Genomic DNA, 19,532 nt, shown 5'->3' on the forward strand with positions numbered 1-19,532 from the left:
TAGTCCATCCCTCGCGTGTCTTCCTTACGGCAGAGGGGCTCGCTCCGGGCGTTGTTGGCGGCCGCGATGGCTCCTGGGAGTTGTAGTTCTTTGCCCTGTCTCGGCCCCCTCCTGTTTCCGGCGCCGTCACGGGGCAGAGCAGTCGGTGACAGTACCGAGGGCCCCCGCCCCGCGCCCATGGCTGAGCCGGATCGTGAGTCGGGGGCCCTGGTGGGAGGGTCGGGCCGCGCCGGGGCCTGGCTGAGGGCTGCAGGCCCCGGGGCCCGAGGGCGGGCGTGGTGGGGCAGGAGATGGGGGCTGCATGGAGGGGAATGGGATTCAGGGGCCGTTGCAAAGTGATCCATATTGCTAGATTGGTGGGTTTCTGGGTCGCGAGGTTTTAAGGGTCCGTTTGCCACGTCCCCCAGGTTACTAATGATCGCGTCTTTCTCTCACCTTAGTTGCTAAAGACCCTCGTTGCTAGGGACTTAGAATGCCGCGGTCCCGGTTGCTAAGGGTACCTGGTTGTTAGTGGGAACTGTAGGATGCTAGGGGACCCCTGGTGTCCCCTCCTATCTCTTCCTTCCTCTCCTAAACCTACCGTCCTACCCTCCCTGCCCCCCACCACCCAACACCTCTTCCAGGCGGAGTATCTCTTCTTTTCTTCTCTCTTCCTTTCTACGCTTCCCTCTGCTTGTAAACCTAACCCTCCCCGCACACACTCACACACTACTGCGTCCTACCTAACTCCTCCTAAGTCTTCCCCCATACCCTGTATGCTTTACTTTCTTTTCTCTCTCCTAAACCTTCCCATCCCAGCCTCTTTGTCCCTCACTAACCACCTGTCCTCCCAGCACTCCCCACTCTGATAAGATCTGCTTTTCCCCATTCCCTCCCTCCATCTACTCCATTTTTACACTTCCACCCCAATATAACTAGGTTGGTGGGTCTTCTTGACCCCCTCTGCCCCCCGCTGCTTTGAAACCCTTCATTCCCCCTTAACCACTCCCTTCACCATAACCACATCTGCTCCCCCTCCTCCCCCAGCCTCTGACCCTCTGGAGACCCAGGCAGGGAAGGTGCAGGAGGCTCAGGTGAGATGGGGGGAAGGGTGGAGGGAAGGAGAGAGATGGACTTCCAACACCCCACACGGGGGGAGGTGGCAGAGGGGAGACAGTTGCCCCAGGGCCCTCAGCTCACTGCCCCTGTCCCTCACCCCACCTCCTGGTTCATCCTCCCGGGGAATGGTGGATTCTGGGCACTGTCAGAGAAGGGTGTGCAGCCTCAATCCCAGGCCTGCCCTTCCAAACTTTCCTTTCTCCTTGCCCTCCCCGCGCCCCCCATCCCTTCTGAACCTCATTTGCACTGGGCATGGAAGAGCTTTGGTCCCTGAACTCACAGATCTCATGGACAAGTGACTAGACAATGACCCTATGGGGTGATAATGAAAGTAGCTCAGGGCGCTTTGGGAGCCCAGAGTAAACTTTGTGGGGTCACACAGATTCCAGCCAATCCCTTCCCTGGAGGAATCCACAGGCTGATCTAGGAGTCAGACTGAGATACAGCACATGGTAGTTAGTGTAGAGTGATTTAGAATTTTCTTAGGCAAGGTGAGAAATGGTGTCCCAGGCAGAGGGTACAGCTTGTGCAAACACTGAGGGGCATGAAAGAATGTGATGTGTTTAGTAATCAGGTGGCTGGGGAGGTCAGCTAATTATATTCATGGTTAACATTTATTGAGTACTTACTCCAGCCGGGTACTCTGCTTAGTGTTTGATGTGCCTCATCTCATTTCATCTTCCCAGCATCCCTGTTGGGGGGCAAGGTCTACTGTAGCCATTTTATAGATGAGGAATTGGAAACAGAGTTGTTCAGTAACTTGTCCACTGTCCCTTGGCTAGAAGGGCAGCGACGGGTTTGCGACCCACGGCACCCGGCACATTGCCTCCCGGACGCTTCGCTGGAAGCGGGCTCACAGAGGCCCCACCAGCACCTCCAGCTCCCCCTCAGGCCATGTTGCTCCCACGTGCTCAGCAGGGCCCTGAAATCCTTCCACAGAGCCTCACTGTCTGCAACCTGAAAGCGTGCCAGCCCACCCACAGACGCGAGTTCACAGTTCAGATGCAGGCCAGTGCAGAAGCTGTGATGAGAGCACGCTACAGATGCACGGCAGAGCCACACCGAGGGGCTAAGAGCTTCCTGCCAGGCCGGGCTTCTCCCTCGCCTGGCTCCCAAAGCACGACCACTGTCAGGGAAAAAGGTTTAATGTGAAAAAGCGATCCTCAGTCCCAAAGAGAGAGATTCGAGGATGTAAATTGCAGCATTGTCTCATACAGAAAAACTGGAAACGGCCCAAACGGCTATCAGTTGATGAGTTAAATGAACTATGGTGCATCCTTACAATGCAACACTATGTAGCTGGTGGGTCTATGATATATTGTTTTGCGGAAAATGCAGGGTGCAGCATCGTACCGTGGTATGACCCATTTCTGGGGAAATAATGAGTTTTACCCGCAGAGACAAAATCTGGAGTAATTACCATTGTACTGTTAATAATAGTGGTTAGCTTGAAGGGGGGGAACGGGATGGGGGTTGTGGGTGAGGGGATCATGAGGCAAGTGCCCCCAAGTTATACATTGTCTAATGGTCAAAGTTTTTGTGCAGCTTACACAATCTGAAAGTAATGAAAAGTTTTAACTATGTTTGGAAGGGAGGTTTCTATTCAAAAAGGCTTGGAACCAGAGTTGTGAGTGATGGAGAGGGGTTGTTGGAGGGGTGTTAAACAGGAGAGCGAATTGGTTAGATTTTTTTTTTTTTTTTTTTTTGGCTGCACCACACGGCTTGCGGGATCTTAGTTCCCTGACCAGGGATTGAACCCAGGCCCTTGGCAGTAAGATCGCGTAGTCCTGACCACTGGACTGCCAGGGAATTCCCCAGAATTGCATTTCTACGAGGTCCATTGCAGGGCCCAGGCCTGGTCTAGCACACCGCACAGCAGGTGTCCATTTGCTCAGCGGTGGATAGTTCTGGAACTCCCGCCAAGTGCCAGACCCTGTTCTTGGTGCTGGGCATCCAGCGGCGACGACGAAAAATCCCAGCCTTCTTGGAGCTGACATCGTGGTAGACTCCATAGGTGTTCGTGATCAGATGATTAGACTGGAGAAGCCCCAGAGAAGGGCCTTTGAAGTGGAGGGGAGCGGGCCGACCCAGGCAGGCCGTCACACAGAGGGCGGTAGAGTAGATCGGAGGTGAAGACTGAGGCTGGGAGCCTAGGGGGCAGGTCGGGGCAGGACCCCTGGGAGGACAGGCTGGATCCCGTGGAGCCCTGGAGAGGGGATGTATTATGGCAGGAGGGCAGGGGAGGGAGGCAGGAGGCGTCTGGCAGACCGGGGGCCGGAAGCCACACTGAGATGGGGCCCAGGAGGAGGAGCAGGTTTGGGGGAGATGCTGAGGCCAGTTTGGGACGCGGTGGGAGTGAGGGACCGGGGGTCACTTAGAAGGAGGCATCCAGGAGGCTGCGGGAACCCTGGATCTGGGGGACAGGCCAGTGGCGTGGATGAGGCCGACCAGGGAAGGTGGACAGAGGAAGTAGGGAGGGCCCAGGACAGGGTCCCAGACCCTCAATTTGGGAGTCTGGCTGAGGGGAGGAGTCGATAAAGGAGATGGAAGGGTTGGAAAGGTGGAGTGGGGGGCTTCAGGCCGGAGGGCTGACGGCCGCAGGGTGAGGACTGAGGCGTTACTCACAGGAGTGACTTAGGTGAGGAGGGCTGCAGGGCTGCTGGCCAGGGCAGGGGACAAGAGGGGTTGTGAGGCGAGGCCGTGGACGCCGGGAGGTGAGGAGAGCAATGGCCAGTGCTTCCTGAGCAATCACCGCCACACACCCGCCCCAGGGCTGATCTGAGCACCTCCCAGAGGTGAACTCACTTCATCTCACAGTAGCCCTCTGAGGTGAGTGTCCTCTGAGCTCCATTTCTAAGAGGAGGAGCTCGGAGACTCAGAAACGCAAAGTCACCCACCGGAGACTGCGCTCCCTGCGAGTCGCAGAGCTGGGTTTCCCAGCACAGGCAGCCTGTCCCAGAGCCCACACACTGGCCCCCAGCGCTGTCCCCTCCACCCCTCACTTCCTCGGGCCCAGCTCCCAGCCAGAGCCTTTTCCCCAAACCCGGGTGTCACCCCCCCCTTCCCTCCCTCCCTAACCCCACTTCTGGGGCCTGATCACCCCACCCCCACCCCTTCCAGGACTCAGATTCAGACACTGAGGGAGGAGCGGCTGGCGGAGAAGGAGAGAGTGAGTATCTTCCTTGGGAGCACGGTTCTGGGGGGCGGTTTAGGGCAGGGATCTGGGTGCTCACCTCCGCCAGGGGTGACATTCAAGGTATGTGATAACAGACGCAGCGCCAGCGCCTGGAGGCCCCTGACCGGGCCAGGCATTGAGCTCTTAGTCGCGGGAAGGCGGCGGGGCCCCAGGGCTGGGCAGGGGCACTCGGGGCCTCTGGGCACCCTGACTGAGCACCCACGCACGCGGCTGCTGTCTCTCTTCTTTTTGGCCAGTGGACTTCCTGCGGAATTTCTTCTCCCAGACACTGGGCCTGGGCACCCAGAAGGAGCGTCTGCTGGACGAGTTAACCCTGGAAGGGGTGACCCGCTACATGCAGAGTGAGCGCTGTGAGTCCTCTGCCTGCACTGGGCCCCTTCCCTTCTCCTGGCCCCGAGTGGCTTAGCCCCAGCCATTCACAACTTTCATCTGCAAGTCACAAGAACCTCAACTCAAACTGGCTTACGCCAAAAAGGGAGTGTGTTCACTCTGTAACGAAAACCCTGCTTTAATCATGGCCGGATTCAGCGGCTTCCATGCTGTCGTCAAAAATCTGAACCCTCTCTGGTGCAGCTCTTCTCTGTGTTGGGGTCAAGGTTGCTCCTGGCAGTGGCAAATACAAGTTCCACCAGCCTAGTGGCTCCCACTGAAGAGAGCATCTTTCTCCCAGTAGTTCAGGCAAAAGAGCAGAGATCGACTCCAATTGGCCCAGGTTGGGTCACATTCCTACCCCTGAACCAATCACCGTGTCTCTGATTGGCCAGGCCTGTTTGACAGAATGAAGATGCTAATAATAGTAATTGCCTTATAGGGTTATGAGGGGGTTACATAAATTCATAGATGTAAATGCCTGGAACCGGGCCTGGAACAGAGCAAGAGCTGCGTAAGTGTTCCCTGTGACGATTATGACAGGAGGCTTGTTTCAGGGGTGGTGTAGAGGTGCCTCTTTACGGGGTCACCATGTAATTTATATTTCTTGCCACGAGTTGAGGTCACCAGAGTCTGAGAAACCAAGCCCTCGGCAGTCCTCGACTAGAACAATCCACTCTTTGAGGGTCCTGAACAGCCTTTTGTTGAGGACGTCTTCTCCGGTTTCCCTGTCCTCCAGCCGCTGCCGTCTCTCCTGGGGCAGCCAGGCCGGCCGTCGTGAGCCTCCCTCTCCCAGGGCAGGCCAGGCAGCTGTCTGCAGCCATCTCTTGGCTTGGGTGGGCCCCCAAGAGAACGAAGGCAGTGGCATCAAAGCTCTCATTCCTTCTGTCCTCCTGCACCTGGATTTTAGGATAATTGACTCATGAGGGCGCCTATGAGGGGATAATAATAAATAATAACAATGGGGACTTGCATGGCGGTCCGTTGGTTAAGACTTCGCCTTCCAATGCAGGGGGGTATGTATGGGTTCGATCCCTGGTTGGGGAGCTGAGATCCCGCATGCCTCACGGCCAAAAAACCAAAACATAAAACAGAAGCAATATTGTAACAAATTCAATAAAGACTTTAAAAATGGTCCACACCAAAAAAACCTTAAAAAAAAATAATAATAACAATGAATTGAGCTCTCGCTGTTTGCCAGGCACTTGACAGGCGTCCCCGCCTTTGATCTTCACATGATACCTGTGAGGAGTGATCTGGACAGAGGAGGAAACTGGGGCGCAGAGAGGCTGTGACCTGGTACAGGGTCACACTTCTGGCAAGAGGCAGAATCAGGGCTCGACGGCAGGCCGCCTGAATCCAGGGCGCACACTCCCTTCCACATGGCCCCTGCTGGGTCCACTGGGCCTAGTCCAATGGCATCCCGAGACGAAGCCAAGGGCTGTGGCTGTAGCAGGCCTCAGCCTTTGTCACCCTTGCTGTCCTCCTTTGCATAGAACACCCCAGAGGCGCCCGGTTCACAGGCGCCTCACACCCGTGTCTGTCCATCAGCTGATGGGCAGATGCCAAGGGTGCTGCGTGGCAGGGCTGCCAGCCAGCCACTGAAGAGGCAGCTGGGCTATTTCTGCACAGCCCCACGTCCTTGTGACGTGATGCCACCCCTACCACGCCTCCCCATCTTCTTTTCTGAAAGCTGGTGACAATGGGGGAGCAAAGCGCTTATAGGTATACGAATCACGGGGCTAAAGAAGTTGAGTACGAGTGACTTGAAGAATCATCAGTGCTGGGCACTGATCTAAGCTTCACAGGGATGAATTCATTCTCTCAGCAGCCCTGCGAGGTCGGTACTGTGATTATGCCCATTTTACAGAGCAGGAAGCTAAAGCCCAGAGTGGTGATCTGAACTAAGACGCCCCCGCTGGTGTGCAGAAGAACTAGGATTGGAAGCCCTTTTCCACTCTGCTGCTCACTGGGCATGGGCTGAGAGTGGCCAGTCTTTGGTCTTCACCTGAAAATTACCAGACTTCCAGTGGCTGACATGCATTTGATTATGGAGGGAAGGAATAGGATGAAGGAATGTGTATCATATGCTAGAAATAGATGGCCATCCAAGACTGTGTCCAAAAGATGAGGGGTGGCCAGAGATTTTTTCACAATAACCTGCAGCTCTTCCGGGGGAACCCCCCACCCCACCCCTCTCACTAAGATCTCATGCATTTTTGTCTAGATCTAGCTAGGAGAAATTTCTCTCCAAGTGGCCTTTTCTTGAATCTTACTATATTGGTATAATTTCCTTTTTTTAAATATAAATTTGTTTATTTATTTTGGCTACGTTGGGTCTTCGTTGCTACGCGTGGGCTTTCTCTACTTGCGGTTTGTTGCAGTGCGCATGAGAACATTGTGGTGGCTTCTCTCGTTGCGGAGCACAGGCTCTAGGCGCGCGGGCTTCAGTAGTTGTGGCACGCGGGCAGTAGTTGTAGCTCGCGAGCTCTAGAGCGCAGGCTCAGTAGTTGTAGCGCACAGGCTTAGTTGCTCCGTGACATGTGGGATCTTCCCAGACCAGGGCTCGGACCCATGTCCCCTGCATTGGCAGACGGATTCTTAACCACTGTGCCACCGGGGAAGTCCCCATTGGTATAATTTCAAACAGTGGATTCTTTGACCCCATGCTGGCTCTTCCATCAGTCACCTGTGTGACCCCTTCCCCTATCTGAACCTCAGTTTCCTCATCTATAAAGTGGGATGTTAACACCTCCCTCCTTGAGATGGTTGGGAGAGCCATTCAGGGATCTGAAATGCTTGCCCCAGGGCCAGGCACAGAGTAAACGGCTTCAGAGACTGTGATGGGTGGTATTATTTACGGGTAAGAAAGGGAAGGGGAAACTTTGGTCTTTTAATGTAATCATTACATCCAGTCTGTGATGATATATTTGATTATTAGACAGCAGTGCCACTAATAATTTTTTAAGTTGTCAGAAGTTCATTGTAAACATCAGTTCAGTACTTAGTTTATGGCAAAGACAACTGTCTTAAGACAAATGGCTCATATTTTGGTGCAGTGTTTGATGTTCAAAACAAAATGTTACAACAATAAACGAATGTAAACTGAAAAACAAACAAACAAACAAAAAAAACCACGCTGCATAAACTCTTCTCCTCCAGGTCGCAGGGTTATCTGTTTGGTGGGAGCTGGAATCTCCACTTGTAAGTGCCCCCCTCCCCCAAGAGAACTCCCTGGTTGGGGGAGCCCCTTCGAGGAGCTGGGGAGGAGCCGTATGGGGGCCCTTGCCTGGGAGGGTCAGTGTGGTAGGGAAGGGGCCAAGGTCCCTCATCGATTGATTGCCCGCTGCCACTCCTCCCCCAGCCGCGGGCATCCCTGACTTCCGCTCCCCAAACACGGGCCTCTACGCCAACCTGGAGAAATACCATCTTCCCTACCCGGAGGCCATCTTTGAGATTAGCTACTTCAAGGTACGTGTCCCGCAGGGAGGAACGTCTGTAATGGGGGTGGGGGGTGGAGGCGTGACCGCCTCTGTCCAGCTCTCATCTCACCTGCCCTCCGGCTCTCTCTCCCACAGAAACATCCAGAGCCCTTCTTTGCCCTCGCCAAGGAACTCTATCCTGGGCAGTTCAAGGTGAGCTCTCTTTTGTGGAGGCGGGGATAGGAAAGGTTGGGGGCCAGCAGGCATGGGAAAGCCCCCTCCAGGGCCCTTCAGACAAATATCCTATAGCCATTAAACACATGAGCTCTGGGGAAGTTCCCTGGTGGCCTAGTGGTTAGGATTCCGGGCTTTCACTGCCGTGGCTCGGGTTCAATCCCTGGTTGGGGAACTGAGATCCTGCAAGCCGTGTGGCACCATCCAAAAAAAAAATATATATATATATACATGGGCTCCGGGCCCAGACTGCCTGGGTCCAAGTCCTGGTCCCCCATTTCCTGCTCTTGTGTCCTTGAGCCTCAGTTTTCCCTTATGTAAAATGAAGCTGATAATAATCCATGAGAAAGGGTTGTCGTGAGGCTTAAATGAGTTAACGATACATGTAAGAGCCCAGACTCCAGAGCCAGTCCTCTCTGTGCAAACCCCAACTCCACAACCTGGGTGACTTTGGCAAGACAGTCACCCTCTCTGTGCCTCAGTTCCCTCACCTGTGAAATGGGGATAACGAAGGTGCGCACCTCATGAGGTCGGTGTGACGATTCCGTGAGGGAAAACAGGCGTGGTGCCTAGGACAGTTCCCGGCACACGGCGGTGCGCGGCCAGTGTCCTCTATCTTCATCGGCACTGCCATGATTGCTCCCCTCCAGCCCACCATCTGCCACTACTTCATCCGTCTGCTGAAGGAGAAGGGGCTGCTCCTGCGCTGCTACACGCAGGTAGGCGGGACCGCGGGCATCCTGGGAGGAAGAGCGCGGGCTGGAGGGGCCCGAGAGCTCAGGCCACGGCTTCTCTGTCACGTGACCTGCAGTGACTCACGTCCCCTCTCTCAGCCTCAGTTTCCCTTTCGATAAAACAGAGGCCAGAACAGCTTCGCCCTCTCAGGCCTGTGGTGACGTGGCAGTGACCTCCCTCAGGGCCATCCCAGGAGTACTTCTCTGAGCAGACACTATTGGCACCGTAGATTTCGTATTTGGCAGGGCTTTCCAGCAGATGACTCCAAACTGAGTTGGTCTAATATGATCAGTACACCTGGCAGTTTTCCTGCTGGTGGCTGTAAACTCTTAAGGAAGGGGCACTATTTTTTTGTGTGTGGGGCACCTTTTAAAAATATATGTATTTATTTATTTATTTGGTTGTGCTGGGTCTTAGTTGTGGCAGGCGGGCTCCTTAGTTGCGGCTTGCTGGCTTATTAGTTACGGCACACCGGCTCCTTAGTTGTGGCATGCGTGTGGGATCTAGTTCCCCAACCAGGGATCGAACCCCGGCCCCCTGCATTGGGAGCGTGGAGTCTTAACCACTGCACCACCGGGGAAGTCCTGGGACACCCTTTTATAATTTGCACAAAGACCTTGTGCGTACCGTGGGACCATGGCTCATACATGTCAGGTGCTTGGCTGAGGGCCTCGCCCGGGTGTCCTCAGGGAAGGACAGCTCACATTGTTGGCTTCCTAGTTGGTGAGCCTTTTAGGGTCTCGCACCCCTAATAGTGAAAAATGTTTGCACCTCTACCTTTGTTTCATAAATACATATTGAAATTACATGATGTACTATAGGCCTGGTACCATGCCTGCTCTAATTCATACCTCAGAACCCAAAATTATAAAATAGAGAGAGAACACATGGGTAGGAATAGGTGTTCTATTATTTTCTTCCTGCGCCTGGCAATCTGGAGCCTGCAGCCTCAGAAGTTGCCACCAGGGGGAGGATGAATTCTTTGTAGGTCCAGAATTCTCAAGTGGGGTACGTGCTCCCACCCAGGGCTGGTGCTCCCACCCACGGCTGGCGCTCCCACCCACGGCTGGCGGGGGAGGGGATGGCCTCCTCCTTCCAGGAGGAGCCCCAGCTCAGAATAAACCTGACCTTTCTTCCCAGAGAGTCCGTTTTTTCCATGAGATGTGACTCAGACTTGATACGAACAGCACACCTGAAGCCAAATGCCTTCATGAAATCCTCACCATAGCCCTGCTGGCAAACCTGTTTGTAAGCTTCTGTCCCAATGTTTAGTGAGTGCCAACCCAGTGCCAGGCCCTGCAGGCAGTGAACGGAGGGAGCAGACATCCCTGCCCTCCTGGAACTGACAGTGTAGTGTGGGGAGAGACAACGGACGAGATGGGTGAGTTGCGTATCTACTCTGATGCCGAGAGGTCTCTGGAGCGCAGCTGAGCAGGAAAGGGGAATCAAGCTCCGTGTGTGCGGCGTCGGGGCTGCGGTAGTGAACAGGATGTCAGGGAAGGCCTCACTGAGAAGCAGGACATTTAAACAGAGACCTGTAGGAGGGGAGGGGGGGAGCCATGGGATCACCTGTGGGGGGAGAGTGCATTCCAGGCAAAGGGCACAGCCAGTCCAGAGGTCCTGAGGGGAGACTGCATTTGGCGTGTTCAAGAAGCTGGATCTGGACTTCCCTGTGGTCCAGCGGTTAAGACTCCACGCTCTCAATGCAGGGGGCCCAGGTTCGATCCCTGGTCAGGGAACTAGATCCCACAGGCCACAGCTAAGACCCGGCACAGCCGAATAAATAAATATTTTAAAAAAGAAAGAAGAAGAAGAAGAAGCAGCTGGATCTGAGTGAGCAAGGAGGACAGTAGTAGGAGAAGATGGAGGAGACGAGGTCAGGGAGGTGACAGGGGTGGACCATGTGGGGGCTTGGGGGCCACAGGGAGGGCTTTGTCCTTTCCCCTGAGTGAGATGGAACCACAGGAGGGATCCGAGCAGGGCAGGGACATGACCTGTCCCAGGTGTTCACAGGGTCCCTCTGGCTGCGTGAGGGGGGCAGACTGTGGGAGCAGTGGGGGGCGGGTACCAAGACCAGGGAGGAGGCTGCAGTGATGGTCCAAGCAGGAGAGGATGGAGGCTGGGCCAGGGAGGGGGCTGTTTAAGGGGAGAAGTGGGCGGCTTAGGAACCCGTTTTGAAGGTGGAGCCGGCAGGACTTGCCAATGGGTTGAATGTGAAACGATTCATGAGAGAAGGAAAGGAGTCAGGGACGACTGGCCCCCTCTCAGCCTGAGCACCTGCTGCCTTTTATTGAGATGGTGGGACGTGCAGGCGTGGGGGGCAGAGGAGGAGCTTGGCTGAAGGCATGTCGAGGTTGAGATGCCCATTAGACAACCACGTGGGGACATGGGCAGACAGCTGGACACAGGAGTCTGGACTCGAGCTGGAGAGCAGCAGATAGACGATGTTTAAACCCTCCAGACAGGATGAGATCACAGGGGTCCCAGCACGAGAAGCCCAGGCCCAGGACCAAGTGGCTCATCGGGGCTGCTCAGAGGGCTTGCTTCCCAGCTTTGTCTGAGGCAGAACCCCCCGCCCCAACCACGAAAGCACACCAGCTGTAGGCTATTTTTAGACGAAAGCCAACACCAATGCGTTGTGAGGTCAGCGTGAAATGTGGTGGCATTTCCCCCCAGTTGCAATTCTTCATGTGTGGATTTAAGCACGCATACATATTCAGAATGGCACATTACGTAACATAGACAAAGGTGGAAAAAATTTTTCCAGTCTCACGTTTCATGAAACCTTTTTTTTCTTTTTCAAACTCATCACCCTCTTCTTTAACCTCAGCCACTTTTTGAGTCACTGACCCAGTTTTCTGGAACACACTGTCTTCACGTCTTTCTGAATTGTGACGATGCAGCACTTTCGAAGCCACGCGCGATGCTATTTTTATCTCAAGACACAAGTATCCTTTCAAACATGAGAACAGTTGTCGCCTTCATTCATGTCACTGTGATCTCCTCAGCAAACCAGCTTATCGCTCTTTTAAATCTATATCTATGGCATTTACATCATACATAGGGTTTGTACTTGGCTTTCTTTCATTCAAGCCCTGTCTGGAAGATCCTTCCATAACCGCACCCACATAGCAGCTTCATGCTTTTTTTTTTTTTTTGGCTGCGTTGGGTCTTCGTTGCTGCAGGTGGGCTTTCTCTAGTTGCGGCGAGCGGGGGCTACTCTTCGTTGCAGTGCGCATGAGAACATTGTGGTGGCTTCTCTTGTTGTGGAGCATGGGCTCTAGGCGCGCAGGCTTCAGTAGTTGTGGCTCGCAGGCTCTAGAGTGCAGGCCCAGTAGTTGTGGCGCACGGGCTTAGTTGCTCTGTGGCATATGGGATCTTCCCAGACTAGGGCTCGAACCCATGTCCCCTGCATTGGCAGGTGGATTCTTAACCACTGCACCACCAGGGAAGTCCCAGCTTCATCCTTTTTAAAAGCATGTCAGAGATGTGATGTCTTGAAACCAGAAGTGAGCCAAGGTTTAAAATTCAAGAGATTGCAGATGACAACCCAGGCGTCAGGCTCCTCTTGAAAATCGGGAAGAGCTGGCTGAACCTGGGTGGCTTTCTGGGGGGGAAAGTCGTTGGCTGGAGCTGAGTGGCCGCTGCCCACCTTGCCCAGGGCCCGCCTCCTCACCAATGCCCTCTTTCCTGCCTGATGCTGAGGCCAGACGTCAGTTGCTGTGTGTTGCCATGCATTCATTGCTGCTTGGCCTTTATAGCGAACCTCTTGGGCCAAATTCCCCAGCCCCAGCTCCCCTCCCTGGGGGCCACTGCTGCTGCCTACTTCTTGGGTCTCCTTTGAAGGTATTCCATACTTAGGCAAGCAAATACACAAATTCATATATTGATTTTTTAACATCCTGTACACACTGCCTTTGTGCTTTGGGCCTTCTAACATCTTGGAGAGATCCTTTTATACCAGTACATACGGGTTGACCGCATTCATTTTTGTTTGTGGTTTCTCCATCAAAAGTGGCATCAGGGGGCTTCCCTGGTGGCGCAGTGGTTGAGAATCTGCCTGCCAATGCAGGGGACGCGGGTTTGAGCCCTGGTCTGGGAGGATCCCACATGCCGCGGAGCAACTAAGCCCGTGCACCACAACTACTGAGCCTGCACGTCTGGAGCCTGTGCTCCACAACAAGAGAGGCCGCGATAGTGAGAGGCCAGCGCACGGCGATGAAGAGCGATGAAGAGTGGCCCCCGCTTGCCACAACTAGAGAAAGCCCTCACACAGAAACGAAGACCCAACACAGCCATAAATTAAATAAATAAATAAAATTTAAAAACAGAAAAAAGAAAATGCTCCCTATTAAAAAAAAAAAAAAAAAGAAGTGGCATCAAGGGAATTCCCTGGTGGTCCAGTGGTTAGGACTCTGTGCTTTCACTGCTGAGAGCATGGGTTCAACCCCTGGTCAGGGAACTAAGGTCCCGCAAGCCGCACAGCATGGCAAAAAAAAAAAAAAAAGTGACATCAAAGGGTAGCACAGAAGCATGTAGGTAGACCTTTGACTTGCCATTTAGTTATTTGCATGCACACTGCTTACTTACGCGTCAGGGAGCTGGTAGACTAAGTCAAGAAACAAAGGCAAAACTAGCATTTCTAGTAAAGGGGGGAGAGGGAAAGCCACAGAGAGTCTGGGAACAGTGACTCTTGCCTGCATGTTTTGGGGATAAACTGATGGCTGGCTGGGAGCAGAGAGGGCAGTTGGGGCTGTCTGCCCTTGAAAGGGAACCCTTTCAGTTGTTCACGGAGCCTCCAGGACACCTCGTCGGGTCAGCTGTGGGCTGCATATGACCGGCCATCTCTGTAACATCTGCCGGTGTCCTCCAGCAGCACCTGCCTCAGCAGCATTCCTCGTGCGCAAGCAAAAGCTGCTCCAGAGGGGCTGGAGAAAGAGCAAATGTCTATGTGGAAGAGAAGAATATTCTTGCCTGTTGAATAAGGAAATTATCTTTGTCTGAAAAGACTACAAGTTAATATACTATCTATGCAGCAGACCATAGTAAGGTTAAGTAGGAAAACAGTGTGATGAAAACCCCAAAAACCCTCCTGATTCATTGATTTATGTTAATGCCTGGCCAGGGCTGCCACAGACAGCTGTGCAGGTCGGGTACTGCACAAGGATGCCATATCTGAGGGGGCTGCGTTTACAGTGGAGACACTGGAGATTAGTACGTTTATTTCACCAAATTTCTGGCAGGTGCCACTAGAGTGTGTGGTTCTAACAAAACACATTTGCAGCAAAACAGAAGCAAAGTGGCCCAAATTTGCCAGGGCTGGTTGGTGGCAGTGGGTCTGGGCTCATAGACATTTGAGTTTGGGCCCCTGCCTTTAAGTGTCCATGACTTACCTTTTCAGAGGCACCATCAGGATGAACAGAAGAGTTTTAGGCACACCCTGCCCCCTTGCTTCTCCCTCCCTCCCTTCTCCCCTGTCCCACTTGCTTTTCTCAGCCGCAACTCCTGGCTCTGCCTCCTGCCCCCTGGGGGGTGCGGTTCGCTCCTGACCCTCTCTCCTCCATCTCTCCCTCCAGAACATAGACACCCTGGAGCGAGTGGCGGGGCTGGAGGCCGAGGACCTGGTGGAGGCCCACGGCACCTTCTACACGTCTCACTGCATCAGCCCCGTCTGCCGGCAGGAGTACACGCTAAGCTGGATGAAAGGTGAGGGGCTGGAGGTGATTATCCCCGAGGGCAGGCCTCCTGTCCCCTGTCTGCTCCCCAGCGCCAGGGACAGGGTCTCCACGCGCGGATAACGGCAGCCCCCAGAGATATGAGGTGGCAGTGGGGGTTCATTTCTCCCGACACCACCTCACAGCCAGGTTATGACGGATGCAGACTCCGGACACGGAGACGTGCGTTAGCAGACAGGCCCCCACGTGGTCATACAACCTGTTCTGTGAGGTCCTGAAACCCTAGCTCTTTGTCCTTTGGGTGCTCTGACCCCGTCTTACATGAGGGGCTCATCCAGGCAAGCGCAACTACACTCTAAGAAGAGCAGAAGTATCTGAGAGAACTTTCTGGGGTGTGGGGAATGTTCCGTATCTGCACGGTCCAACACGGCAGCCACTTGCTGTATGGGGCTATTGAGCTCTTAAAATGTGGCTAATGTGACCGAGGAACTGAATTTTTAACTTTCTTTAATTTGTATTAATTAAAATTTAAAAGCCACATGTGGCTCTAACCAGCATACTGGACGGCACTGCCCCAGAGGCACAGGATTCAACCAGCCCATCAGCTGGATGCAGGCGAGCAGAGGCCGTGGCATGTGAAGCTGGGCACAGCCTTGGTTAGGAACGAAGACGGGGGGCTGTCCTTAAGGATGCAAACTCCAGGGCTTGCTAAAGTCATCGGCCCTGTTCATGCATGGGCGGAGTGTCCAAAAAGAGAAGGAGGAGGAAAAAAAAAATCCAGCCAATCCACATTTTTTGAATGCCAGTGAGAGCCGATTTCTGACATCCATTGTGCTAATTGAGAAGCCACTTATTTCATCCATGGAAACCCATTTCTGACATTCTTTATGCTGATTTCACAAAGCCTGTGGTGTCCGTGTGTGATAAGGACAGCTGCAGCGCTGATAGTAGGGCCTCTGGCGTGTGGCCCTTCTGACCACGTGCCAGCTGACCGCCCCTGGGGTGAGGATTCCTGAATAGCCCAAGTGCACGCAGCTGGGGGTGATGTACAATTAACATTACCCCGTTATGTTTCTCTTACAGCAGTAGCACAAGCATCACCCGCAAAATGTCATGTATTGTCAATGCAAAAATATTTTCAAGTAAATGACAGACCTTAAAGCAGTGCTCTGTAAATATTTGTTGAAGGAATGAGTGAATAGTTGAATGAACAAGCCAGGATTCTGTGGGTTGCAAGTGACAGAATGCTTTCAAGCTTCCTTAATCAATAAGCAATGAGGAGGAGGATTGTCATAAGCATGGGGTGTGCGTGGGGGCAGGGGTGGGTCTGTCACAGAGCCCAAGAGTGGGAAGCACCTGCACCTAAGGTTTTGTCCCCGTCCCAGCATCATCTGCATAATTCTTCCCTGGCACCTACCAGGCCTCTCTGACCCACGATGAAGTAGGGCTGCCCTCAAAGACCCACTGGACGAGCTTCACTCCCAAGTCCAGATTCCCCAGGTCGGGGGTTGGTGGAACCCAGCGGCCCCTTTTAGGGGCGAGTGTCTGCTCATTTGTTTGTTCATTTAATAGCTCTAGGCTGGTGCTGGGAGCCACCCCAGGAATCTTGGGGGCGGGGAAGGGACAGCTGTCTAAGAAGGGAGGTCCTTCCTGAGCAGGGCAAACACCCCAGGAGGCCCACCCGGTGACTGAGGTGTGTTTGTGTTGACAGTGAAGGAAGGGTGGGGTGGGCAGGCAGGCTGCAGCCCCAGCCCAAGGCCTCTTACCTCCTCCTCTCCCTCCCTGTTCCCCACGCCCAGAGAAGATCTTCTCCGAGGCGACTCCCAAGTGTGAGAAATGTCGGAGTGTGGTGAAGCCCGGTGAGCCTCGGGGCCAGGGACCAACCGAGGTAGACTCAGGCTGGGACCCCCTCAGCCACTAACCCCTTCCCAAGAAGGCCGCGCTCCCTATCCATCCATCCACCCCGGTCACCCTCTCTCCCTGACCAGTGCCCGGAGTCTGCCCCAGGGAGAGTGGGTACCATAGCCCCTAGCCTGTCCCCAGTGCTCCACACTCCCGCCCCAGCCCTGGGGTCCGCCTTCTCTTCCTGCCTGTTGTCTCTCTCCCTTCCTGTCTCTGCCCCCCTGCTTTTTCACTGTCTCTATCTCTCCCTGTGTCTGTCTGTCCATCTGTCTCCACCTCAGATATCGTGTTCTTCGGCGAGAACCTCCCAGCGCGTTTCTTTTCCTGCCTGCAGTCAGTAAGTGTACCCGCCGCGCCCCCCATCTCGGTCCACACGGGGGCAGCCGGGGTCCTGCCCTGGGGAAGGTGGCTTCCGCAAGTAGCTGCGGGTGGGCTTGCGGCGGGGGACGGGGGCCGGCAGCCCAGCCTCACTGTCCGCTCCCCCTTCACAGGACTTCCTGAAGGTGGACCTCCTCATCATCATGGGCACCTCCCTGCAGGTGCAGCCCTTCGCATCCCTTATCAGCAAGTAGGTTGGGGGTCAGGGCTATGGGGGGCTGCTGGGCACTGGGGGAGCCGGGACAGGCCCTCACCTCTCAGCTCGCCCTCCACCAGGGCGCCCCTCTCCACGCCACGCCTGCTCATCAACAAGGAGAAGACTGGCCAGGTGAGTGCTTTTAGTCACACCCTGCCACCCCCGCACAGGGGCCCCACATTGCCTCCCACCGGCCTCCTCGGGAACCAGGGGACAGGTCTCTGGGGAATCCCGATACTTTGGACCCCTCGGCTCAGACCTAAGGATTCTGGAATCCACAGGGGTCAGGTTCCAGGCTGCCCTGACTCCAGGATTCCACAGGCCTCTGTGTCATTCACCCTTTTTTTAAATTATTTATTTATTTATTATTTATTTTTGGCTGCATTGGGTCTTTGTTGCTGCACATGGGCTTTCTTTAGTTGCGGTGAGCGGGGGCTGCTCTTTGTTGCGGTGCGCGGGCTTCTCATTGCAGTGTCTTCTCTTGTTGCGGAGCACAGGCTCTAGGCGAGTGGGCTCAGTAGTTGTGGCTTGCCGGCTGTAGAGCACAGGCTCAGTAGTTGTGGCGCACGGGCTTAGTTGCTCCACGGCATGTGGGATCTTCCCGGACCAGGGCTCGAACCCGTGTCCCCTGCATTGGCAGGCGGATTCTTAACCACTGCACCGCCAGGGAAGTCCCTCATTCACCTTTTGAACGAGTGACAGAACCCCAGGTCAAAGCGACTTAAGCCAAGACGAGAATGTCGTGCTTCCCGTGACTGAAGAGTCCGGGCTAGCTGGCCCCTGGGCCTGCAGCAGTGCTGTCAGGAGTTACCCGCTCCCTCTCTCGGCTCTCTTTTCCTGAGGTAGCTTCACTCCCAGGCAGGGGCTCCCTCCTGGGGACAGATGTTTCTCCAACAGGCAAAAAACGTACGGTGTGCCAGATGCCGTGCTTAGCATTTCCTCTGTATTAACCCGCTGACAGTACAACCCTAGGAGTGGGTTTGATGATCACCCCCACTCTACAGAGAAAGAAACTGATGTTCAGAGAGGCCAGGCCACTTGAGCAAAGTCACAGAGCTGGGATTCCAACCCAAGCCACCTGGCTCCAGGGTCTGTGCTCCTAGCTCCCCCCGACTCCACCCCCTTCCCCACAGACTGACCCTTTCCTCGGGATGATGATGGGCCTCGGAGGAGGCATGGACTTCGACTCCAAGAAGGCCTACAGGTGAGGCCCCCCGCGGCAGTGGGGGGACAGTGGAGCCTTCAAGGGACAGGGCCAAGGTGGGAGGGAGGGCACGAAGGCACAGGACAGGGCAGAGCCGGCAGGGCCCTGGGACAAGGCTGGGAGCTCTAACTCTCACCCGCCCACAGGGACGTGGCCTGGCTGGGTGACTGCGACCAGGGCTGCCTGGCCCTTGCCGACCTCCTCGGATGGAAGGTGATGAGCCTGGGCCACCCCAGCCCACCCTGAGCCCAGTCCCTGGACCCCCGTCCCACAGGTCCTCTGACCTTATGATGCGTGATGACCTCTGACCTCTGTGAACTTTGCCCCCTGCAGAAGGAGCTGGAGGACCTTGTCCGGAAGGAGCATGCCAGCATAGATGCCCAGTCGGGGTCGGGGACTCCCAACCCCACCACTTCAGCTTCCTCCAGGGAGTCTCCACCTCCTGCCAAGGAGGAGGCCAGGACCACGGAGGGAGAGAAACCCCAGTGACAGACGCATCTCCCAGGCAGGACGCCCAGCTTTGGGACAGCTGAGCCCCAGCCAGGCCTGGCCCCCTCTAACTTACAGCTCTTTTCTGGGGAGCTCAGAACATTTCCTCAATCTACTAACTGCTCCCTCCCAAAACTGGGGTCCCAGCACCCCTGACCCCAGCGAATCTCTAACATTCTTAGGGGCTGAGGCTTGGGCAGCCGGTCTCTAAGAGCCCGCAGCCCCTAATCACCCCTAGGGCCAAGGATCAGCCTCCCCTAATCTCTAACTGCTCAGGGGGCCAGGGGTACCTCCAAACTGCTAACTGTCCCAGGACGAGAGCCCCAGGGCCCCCATGCTCTCTACTGTTCCCAGGGGCTTGGGGCCAAGTAGACGAAGCCTAACCTACCCTGGGTGGGGAGGTGCGCCCTCCAAACATAACTCACACCCAGTGGGGGGATCCAAGCCTCGAGGCCTCCCAAGTCTCTGCCTACAACTCCCAAAGTGGGTGCTAGGCCCCCTCACTCGGGACCCGCTTCCCAGGCGGGGGTGGGCAGATGGTGTCGCTTGTTAGAGACAAATTAAAAACAAAAAGCAACTAACCATCAGCTGTCTGGCCTCGCTGTTCTTTCCTGTGGGCCCACAGGGAAGCTGC

General features: G+C 54.9%; 1 protein-coding gene across 3 annotated transcripts; it reads left to right on the forward strand.

The window, feature by feature from the left end:
• Window positions 1-114: 114 nt before the first annotated feature.
• Window positions 115-19,479, forward strand: SIRT2 (sirtuin 2). Of its 3 annotated transcripts, XM_059906046.1 has the most exons (16): window positions 115-193; window positions 1,027-1,073; window positions 4,219-4,267; window positions 4,531-4,644; window positions 7,826-7,867; window positions 8,028-8,134; window positions 8,242-8,298; window positions 8,970-9,038; window positions 14,631-14,760; window positions 16,529-16,588; window positions 16,913-16,968; window positions 17,123-17,199; window positions 17,286-17,337; window positions 18,339-18,409; window positions 18,556-18,622; window positions 18,743-19,479. In XM_059906046.1, exons 1-16 carry the CDS (start codon window positions 178-180, stop codon window positions 18,896-18,898), a joined length of 1,170 nt encoding a protein of 389 aa, XP_059762029.1. In that variant the 5' UTR covers window positions 115-177; the 3' UTR covers window positions 18,899-19,479. The 3 variants fall into 3 exon arrangements, with proteins under 3 accessions (XP_059762029.1, XP_059762031.1, XP_059762032.1); XM_059906048.1 differs by lacking the exon at window positions 8,970-9,038; XM_059906049.1 differs by lacking the exon at window positions 1,027-1,073 and having other exon boundaries at window positions 158-193.
• Window positions 19,480-19,532: the final 53 nt, after the last annotated feature.

This window comes from Balaenoptera ricei, chromosome 19, assembly GCF_028023285.1.
Source record: "Balaenoptera ricei isolate mBalRic1 chromosome 19, mBalRic1.hap2, whole genome shotgun sequence".
NCBI classification, from domain to species: Eukaryota; Metazoa; Chordata; class Mammalia; order Artiodactyla; family Balaenopteridae; genus Balaenoptera; species Balaenoptera ricei.